Source organism: Crocodylus porosus, unplaced genomic scaffold (genome assembly GCF_001723895.1).
Source record: "Crocodylus porosus isolate Cpor-Errol unplaced genomic scaffold, CroPor_comp1, whole genome shotgun sequence".
In the NCBI taxonomy this organism is placed as follows: domain Eukaryota; kingdom Metazoa; phylum Chordata; order Crocodylia; family Crocodylidae; genus Crocodylus; species Crocodylus porosus.
The window spans coordinates 181,399-190,875 of NW_017728926.1; the positions used below are offsets into that span (position 1 = coordinate 181,399).

A 9,477-nucleotide genomic window follows, 5' to 3' on the forward strand; every position below is an offset into this window, starting at 1 on the left:
GGTGGAACTGTCAGTGCTTTGTACTGAATTATCAGGGAGAAGCCAAACAGAGAGAAGCAATGCTGGAGAAGCAGGAATCTAGGAAGCAGTGAACAAAATTTGGAAGCAGCGAAATGCTAAATATGACAGCATCTCTGTGACTGCAAAGAAGTCATGTGATAAACAAGTCTTCAGGGCTGGGCTGAGTGTGGGGCAGAAACTAAGGAAACACAGATAAGTGTCAATAAAGGAGCTGTACCCGTACCAAGCTGTGGCACCAGGATAGCTATAGCTAGACTCTGTCTGACTACCATCAGAAGCTGGCTGAGCACCCCCAGAATGCACACATCTAACCAGGCCAAGAGGAGCAGGACAAGCTCCACCCTTGATTTGATTAACTTTATCAATTACAGTAAGAGCCTGAATAGCTGACACTGAGTTTTTAGAACCATTTTTTTTTTGTTTTAACAAGCTGTTAAGACTCTTCTTTTTAAAAGGTTTACACTATTTTTTGGAGACTGAGGGGAGGTAAAAAAAAAAAAAATCACACCCTTTACCAATGAGATTGCAGACGCACTTCCAGCAGTTTCTTTGCCTTGCAATACACACACAGAGCAAACACATACCACACTGCTTGGAATACCACACTTTTTTCTGAATCTTACCTAACTTTCAGCTTTCCTTTTCCTTACAGATTTTAACTGTATCATTTTTGGTATACAGGCTTTACAGTTCATTCTCAGTGGCCCTTTTTGCCTCGCACGTTGCAAACCAATACATCCAGCAAATTTTGATCTCTCTCTCATAGCCTGTCAGTTCTTACAGTGCACACACAATCCAGCAAGCTTTGTTCTAGAACCGAGAAATCTCCCCCTGAAAGACTGTGTGAGATGGATTACACACCACACACAATTCCCTTGGAAAAGCTCTTCCTACTTCCAAAAGGAACCCCCCACAAACCATGCCTTCCTAGAGAAAAAACAAAACATGTTTCTGATAAGCTTACTCTTTCTCTGACCAAAGTAATTCCGGGCACTGATCTCTGTTTACACAGCTGTATCCCGATGTTTCCCAAAACAAGATGTTACACTTTTATAACAATCTCTTTTAGGCTTTTTACTGTTCCTAGAGAGGTGAGGGGGGGAGGGAAGGGGGGAGCAAAGTTTTTCCCTCACTTCCAATCACAAATTCTCTGCCACTGCCTGAGCAGATGTCCAGTAACATACCCTGCTTCTTTTTGTGCTACCTCCTGCCTCTATCCTCCAGGGCGCACAGGATCCAAAAGTATTTTTTTTACATTCCTCTATCTCTGATTTTTTTGAAATTGCACTGCCTGAATAACACTTTGCCTTGCCATAACCTGCACTTGTAACCTACACCTTACAAACTACACAGAAAAACACACTGTTCTTGTAACCATTCATAAAAGACTGTAACCCTTCCCAAGGACCCTAGAGCCAAAGGACCCTGTTCATTCACACAGCCTTTCCAGCAGAGACTTTCTTTGCTCTTTAGCTTTCTATTGCAAACACAACAGGAGGTTCTTACTTAATCCCAAGCAGACCACAGCACATAACCATGTCCACTACTCTGCGTGATGTAGGCAAACAAAGTCTCCTGTTCAGCAGTAACAAACAACATTTCCTGCACAACACTTACAACCCTAGTCACAGTTACCATACAGCTCTCCGTTACTACATATTTTAGCTAACCCCTCTAGAAAGGGTCACTCTGTACCAATAAATTCTCTGATCAGTCAGGTTACTGCCTTTGTGTCCTGGTGGAGTGGCCAATTGTTGGACTGAATTTTAGGAACCAGCCCCTTTGTTCCAGGTGAGCACAACCATCAGGCTGACCACAACACCTGCCAGTTAATAATAGGCAAGTTTATTGACGCAGAGCAATAGCAAAAATCAACAATACAAACAATTTAACAATTCTATATTTACCAATCCTAGGGCTGTCATTAGAGTCAAGGTACATTTGGCCAGGATGAAATGCTTACTTTTGAGGCTCTTTTTTAGGTGTTATCAGTCTGAAACTGGGATTCTGAGGCCCACAGCCCCTCTCCAGTGGGATGCATGAGACAGGCTGCTGGTATGCCCTCTGTCCATGGCAGCCTTGGGGAACCTTCCTGGGGAATGGGGACAGGGACCCTTAAGTCTTTGCTTTTGTTTTTTGCATAACAGCCATCTGCAAAGCTTCAACAGACAGCCTACACTGAGGATTTTTCAACTGCTTAACCTATTTCTTTAGATGTTAATTAATAAATTCCTATACTTTAAACAATCTTCTATTCAGATACCACCTCTGTTTTCACACTTTGAAGTCCACAAGCCTTAAGCCACACAATATATTTTAAAATCTGTGGTCACCAACCACACAACACCTAAATTTTCCCTTTAGCCCTCAAGTAGGGCTACAGCCAAGGATTAGTGGTAGAAACGGAGATCCTAAACTCCCTCCTAGTTTCTCAGGTAATCTACAGGTGAGAGACATCCATAAACTCGTTTATAACTCATCCCTTCTTTTTTTTAACAAAACCGTCTTTGAATTTTCTAATCAGCAAGAATCCAACTTTTTCTGTAAGCTCGGGGAATTTTATAGCCCGAGTTGTGTACACCAAAAGAACAATAAACATAGAGTTTCCTCTGTATCCCCCCGGTTTTGCAATTCTCCACCACTTAAATGTTACACAAATTGCCAATTGCTCAAATCACGAGTGAAACTTTACGAGAGGAATAAGGCAAAGTGCCACATTTATTAATGAAGTGCTTAATACACATACACACACACACACACCCCCCCCCCCCATCCATACCCCAACTTCTATTCTATGCTGGTATACGTTACTAGTCTTATTAGTGCTCGGATCAACTCAGTAGCTAGCCAAGTTGATCCAAGAGAGAGCCAGGCTCCTGCCGGTCCATCTCATCAAATGAGGCAACGCTCCAGAATAACATGCAAAACAAAACCCAAAATCAATGTCTCGCCCCATTTTTTATAGCCTTGTCAATTCACCCAGTCCTGTGGGCTTTTGCTGGGTTATCACTATGTTCTTTCTTAACAATCAGTTACTGTTGTTCTCTCTGTCTTCTGGGGCAAATTTTTCTTGTTTGGTCTTTTATTTGTCTGCATTCTTCAGCCAGTCACCAGCTAATGTTTTTCTTTTCCACAAACACACTCTCATCCATATAGCATATAAAAAAGTAAAAGTTCAAGCACTTATGTCAAGCTATAAAGCAATACAAAATTGAGTTTCTTAAAGCAATGCAAAACTAAAAAAAAATACATAAAATTAAAAGCAATAGGCAAAAATCAATTTCATGTTATTTACTTAACATCAAGCTGGTATTTATGCTATTTACATAACACCAGGACAGAGTACAGATCATGGCTGACCAGTGAAGCCGGGAGCTTTTGCTTACAGTTGTCTACTTTACCTTCTTAGCATGTACAACTTCTTAATGTACTTGTGACCCACATTATTGCTGGAAAAAAAAGTAGGGGGTGGAAGGGGAAACTGCTGGGACTAGAGACAGCAGCACCTTGTAAGAGCCCAGAGCTGGGTCTGTGCAGGGTGCACTAATAGTGAAGGGCATTACTTGGTCCCTACTTAGTCAGTGGTGTTATTATGGTAATTGGTATTAGTGTGGCTGCACTGCAGGCCTGGCTTCCTTACATGTCCTTAAACTTGACTATGTTGATAAGACAGACTAGAGCAGCGAGGCTGTCCCAGCATCTCTGGTCACCACCTGGTTTGAGAATGGGGGATCTTGTTTGGTTCCAATGGTTTTGGATCAATTGTTTTCCAGGTGGACAGGACACACCTGAGTTTTCTGGTTCTGACACAAACTAAGGAAGCCAAGATCTCCACAGCTAGGAAATGGGTAACAGACCCACAGACAAGAAAATATCTAAGCCCTGCCCCCAAAATGGCAGAAAACAAACCAAATCAAAATCAAGTGTGGGCAATGGAGGGAAATGGGAGCAAAAACCAAACAAAACCCAAAAGCCCTTATGAAACAAGGAAGTTGTTTTTCGTTTCTCAGCCCTGAGAACTGAAGAGTTGTGCCTGCCTCCTGAACAGCACAACAACATGCAAGGCCCTTCTATACCACCACAGGCAAAAGCCAACGATGCAGTCAACCATGCTCATCTTCCCCCTCAGGAAGGTCCTTTGGGCCATCTCCATGGGCTACATCACTGCCACAGCTCATGGGTGCTGGTACATACCAGGGGTGTGCAGGAGAAGTGGTCCACATTCAGAGGGTCGACTTCTAGCTCCAGGTCAATGCTGTCTGCATGCTTGGTGCTGCAGAGGAAACAAAAGCACAAACTGACACAGTAGCTAAGCTGAAATCCTCCCAGAGCCTTAGCTTTGCACCCTGCTGCCCAACCATACAACCACAAGCCAAGCACATCTGCAACAGTCACTGCCAGGAGGGCCGGGTATGGCACCTCTCTGCACCCACTTGTTACAGATGAGCACTGGGACTAGAGGATGCTCTGGTAGACACCACACCAACTAGGCCCCACTACCCACAGACTTGCCCATGACCACAGCCAAGTCATTCAATCTGTCAACGAATCTGCTTCCCCACACAAAAATAAGGTCATCATGCCTGGCTCTCAGGTGCTGCCTAGAATGCCCATGAAGGGCTGAGCAACACATGTGTGTGAATGCAGTGGGGCTACTGCACACCAAAAGATCACACAGGGGCTGGCTGAGTCCCAAGGAATCTAGTAATAAGCCTAGGTCATTACTGTTGTTTACAGTACAAAAGTGTGGTGCCTGCTCAGGGAGGGGACTGGTCTCTCTTCTGCTCAAGGAAAGAGAAAGCAAAGAGCCTGAATTCACATATGCTTCCTGTGGATTCTGTACAGGCAAGCCCAGGGTGTGATGTGTTGGGTCCTACCGCCATTTGATGAGGGTCTGGATCAGTGTGGCGTAGCCCTGGGCAGCAGCGAGGTGGAGCAGTGTCATGCCTCGGAAAGTCTTTGAGTGAATCAGGTGTTTGGACTTGGCCCAGCAGGCACGGCTCATCATCTTCTCGCATACCACCACGACACGGCTCTCGAAGCAGCTGCCCAGTGTCCCAGGCCCAGACACGCACTACAAGCAATACCCATATCTCAGATACTATCCAGAAAGTATAGGGGTATAGTCTGTGCAAAGTCACTGCAAGCCTTCACTTTTAAAAGCTGCTAGTGACAGGGTTGAGGCACAGGCAGCATGCAAGGGAGATTCCCACAGCAACCTGTGGTGTTTAAAAGAGAACCAGACCCCTCATTCCCTTTTGCAGCTGCACTAGCTGCAAGAAGCAGGTGGGTCTGGCGGGAGCTCATACTTGTGACTGGGTGCCTCCATTCCCGCTCCCGCTGCCCCCGCCTCCGACTCCCTGTTTGTGCTGCTGGGCACCCGTCATCTCGGCCATTCTCCTTTCCATCTGTTCAAGCCGCTCCAGGATCGACATCCTGAACTGGTTATCTAGGTCAGAACAGGATAGAATCAGAACACTCAAGGAAAGGCACCCACACAACACTGCAGGAAGCCATGGATGGGAGTCAGCTGCAGGTAAAGATACAGGAAGGATGAGCTCAGTGTGGCAGGTCATGTGGCCAGGAGTGGGTTTAGGGTCCAGGACCTGGGAACCAATCCTGTTGTCACACGGACTCCCTGACTCTGATGCCATAGGAGCACAAGTGAAAGGCATGAGCCTGAAGCAACTCCAGTCTGGCTGGAGAACACTTAAACAGCAGGAACCAACCCTGGATGGCCCCTGACACACACTAAGGGCACTTCCACTTCCCCACCTCCTATTCAGGCAAGGGGTCTGGAGTGGGTCACACAGGAATAGGAGTTCATGTCCTGAAGGCCCATCTGCCTATTCTTTCCAGGTACAAATGCTTGGGTCAATGCCTGATGCCCCAGAAGGGGCAAACGCTACTGGTGCTTTCCAATTGACCCAGAACAGAACCATTGCAAAAGATGCACCTAAGGGGGGACCCTGGGTATAACCCTGCTGCCTCCCCAACCTTGTATAGCTGCTTTAGGCAGCCCTGCCCCCACTGTAAAGGACTTTGCTCTGTAGAGTTGAGGGACCCTGCAGAAAGCACATCCCAGGTGGGAAACTGGCCATGGTCCCCAACAGGAGATAGGACAGTTTACCAAGCTGCCAACCTCAATGCCCAGATCCTACATTACAAGCATATTGAATTCAGCCTGATTCAATCTAGGGAACAGGGAGTGAGTGAAACCAACAAGAAAGAGATCCCCTGGGGCTTTCATTTCTCTTGACTTGGGGCAAGGAAGCCTTAAGGGGCACTGTCCCATTTCCCTGGCCCAGCCCCAGCCCCCAATACTGACAAATGAACTTGGTTTGAGGCCCCAAAACCTGCCACTCCCCTGCAAATAGAGGGCTGGAACAAGGGCACTACCCTGCCAGGGAGGAGAGAAAGCATCTTAGGCTCCACCCTGCCCATGCCATAGCAGTGACCAGGAGAGAGGGTCTCCTTTGCTAGAGGAAAAGAAGCAGCTTCATGGCACCCTTTACAAAGCCTCAGAGTCTAAACCAGGCCACCTGGGCATCCTTCTGAGAGGCAAGAGAACTGCTGGGAAGCCAGTACGCTCACTACATACCACCCGAAAAACCCTCCCCCACCCAGCTAGGAGGGTCTTGCTGCAACTGGTGCCTGGCCCCATAGCAACTGACACCACAAAGAAACACCTTTCATAGCTCAGCAAACCAGTAGACATGGTGTGTGGCTGCAAGCCACAGAACAAGGGCCTGCTGGAGGTAGTGGGAATCCCTTCTTCACAGTCAGGAGACTGTGGCAAGGACTGCTTTTCTCTAGAGCAGGGGTTTTCAACCTTTTTTAATTAGTGTACCTCTGGTGGCTGGATGCGGGGGGCCCGAGGGAGCACGACCTGACACGAAACAGTGGCAGCATGGGGTGGTGGATGGTGGCGGCTGCTGCTGCCACATGCAAACTTCCAAACCCCTGCCCACCACTGCATCCGACTGGCTGGGCAGCGCCTGTGCAGCCTGCAGAGGGGCACCACTGCCCTCTCCCCACCCTGGCCCTGCTCCTGGGAGGCGGCAACCCAGGGTGGTGGGTAGCAGCGCTCTGTCCCCTCCCGCCCATGCGTACCACCTAGGGCCTTTCCAAGCACCCCCCAGGGTATCCCTAGTTGACAAGCCCTGCTCTAGAACAATTGCACTGAGGGCTTTTAGTCTTGTGTTTGTGCAGTATTTGCTACAGGGGAATCCAGCACCATGCATACAGCTGCTTTGTTCCTTCTGTTGTAGCAGCATTAAGACACTGCTAAGCTGCAATTCCCATAGGGAGGCACAACAGCCCAGACATCCCTGGGAGCTGGGGTCAAGTTATTACCTTAGACACAAACTACACTGTTCTTCTGAGACATGCAGACATGGAAATCATTAGGAAGAGGCAAACACCAGGGAAACATCAGCTGTGCATCACTTCCTGAGCTTCCAGCCACAAGCGAGAAAGTGCCTGGAACCCAAGGCCCTTGCACTGCAATGCGAGATTTCCTGTTAGAAACAAATCAAACCTGGAAAATTTACTGGGTGGTGGCTATACTGGGCCAAGGACCATATGTAGGTCTTTAAATGGTGGAAAGGTTCACTATTAAGGGGCCACTCCTAGAAGCCTGCATCTGACAAACTGCCCCATCATCCAGGAAGGCCCAAGGTCTGTCAGCAGGCACAAAGCTTGCCTGGCCCTTCTGGCAGACCCGGCTCTCACTGAAGGATTAAGAAATTCAGGATGGGGGCAGGTTTCAATTCATCTAAAAGTCACAACATGCCCCTGTGGCAACAGTGTGGGGGACATTTGGCCCAGTCCTGCATCAGAGGCTTTGAAGACTAAAGCAGAGCCAATGAGATGCCAAGCGCAAACCTCTGACTTTCAGAATATCAGGGCCTTTCTGATGGTGCCAAAGTTGCAGGGGGACGACTGGCAGGTGCCTGGCAACAGGGATGGCTGCAGCTGCAACTTGTACACCCTGCTATTCAGCTGTGGCCAGAGCAGAGCTCCACCAAGGCAATGTTTTTTCCAGCCAGCCTTTGTTCTGGCAGTGCTGCAGTGTGCTGCAGTGCAGTCTGTGTCATCTCCTCTGCCTCCTCATTCCCATGCAGAGCACGTACATTGCAGAAACTGACAACTACCTGATATCAGCACCAGTCCCTCTTGCCATGTCCCCATGTCAGACAGCTATGACGGTAATGTGCCCCCTGGGAGAAGAAGCCACACACTTAACTGCTGTGGCTGCTGGCTCCCCTGCCTGCATTTTTAACTCCCCACCACCACCTTGAATAAAAGCCTGCATTCCAATTTTATTAGCTGTACAGTGAGCAGCCACAAAAAACAGCATCAGGCTTTGTAACATGTCTCTGAGACTCATCCCAAGCAGAGGATGCACGCTCATTCCAAAACACAACACTGAATGCAAAGGACTGATGTGGGATCTGAGCTCATTGCAGAGGGAGCCTGGGGCACAAAATGTCTATCAGAAATAAGTCCTGGGCTCCACAGTGCTGCTTGCTGTGATGAAACAGATGCCTGCTCCTCTGCCTGTTGCCACACAGCCCAGGATTGCCACTTTTGCTGACAAGCAGCAGCATGGACTAACCATGCTGGTGCCAACTACCCTGTACCTGAGGGTCTCTCCTGAAGATGTTTCTGAATGATGGTCACTAGAACAGCAGCCAGAGACCCTGCCTCTCATGAATGGAGCCAACAGGCCTGATTCCAAACTATTCTGAATCTCTTAACTGATGGCACCCCCTCTCCTACCCCTCTTGTGGCACAGTACAGTCCTTTGGGCACTGGAAGTGCTTTCAAAGTGGCAGGACAGTAACTGATATTGTCCTCTTTACACAGACAAGCCAACTGAGACAGAGACAAAAGGGGTCACAGAGGAACTGGGGCAACATCTGAAACACAACTCAGCTTGCCCCAGTGTCCTCTACTTGAGTCTCTCCCCAAATCATGCACAGAGTGAGGCTGCCCAGCACGGTTGTGGACAAAGCATGACTGACCAGTAGTCCAGAGGACAATGCTAAGACTGTCATCACTGCAAAGGCCTGACCAACAGCCAATGTAATCTGCTGTTACTAGCACCTTCCCAAGCAGCAGAGCTCTAAGAATCACAGCTCAGAGGCGCAGTCAGGAGCTGTTCTGCAAGGGAGGGAATGTCACAATTAGAGAATCATAGAAGTTGGGTCAGAAGGGACCTTGTAGATCTTTAAGTCCCACCCCCTTCCTGGGCAGGAGAGAAAACCGGGCTCAAATGACCCCAGCCAGGTAAACATCAAGCCTCCTCTTAAGGACCCCCAGGGTAGGAGCCAGCACCACTTCACTCGGAAGCTGGTTCCAGATCCTAGCCGCCCTGACTGTGAAGTAGTTCTTACAGATGTCTAATCTAAACCTACTCTCCAACAACTTGTGGCCGTTATTCCTTGTTAC

At 48.2% G+C, this 9,477-nt stretch overlaps 1 protein-coding gene across 1 annotated transcript in view; it reads right to left on the minus strand.

Annotated features, from left to right (window-relative positions):
* The window catches only part of CAMTA1 (calmodulin binding transcription activator 1), a 1,228,941-nt gene that overhangs the window by 44,068 nt on the left and 1,175,396 nt on the right, over positions 1-9,477 (minus strand). The window contains exons 11-13 of the mRNA XM_019541692.1: positions 5,331-5,470; positions 4,899-5,095; positions 4,216-4,294 (exon numbers count right to left, since the gene is read on the minus strand). Coding sequence (XP_019397237.1) covers positions 4,216-4,294; positions 4,899-5,095; positions 5,331-5,470 — 416 coding nt within the window. The remainder of the gene's footprint in view (positions 1-4,215; positions 4,295-4,898; positions 5,096-5,330; positions 5,471-9,477) is intronic.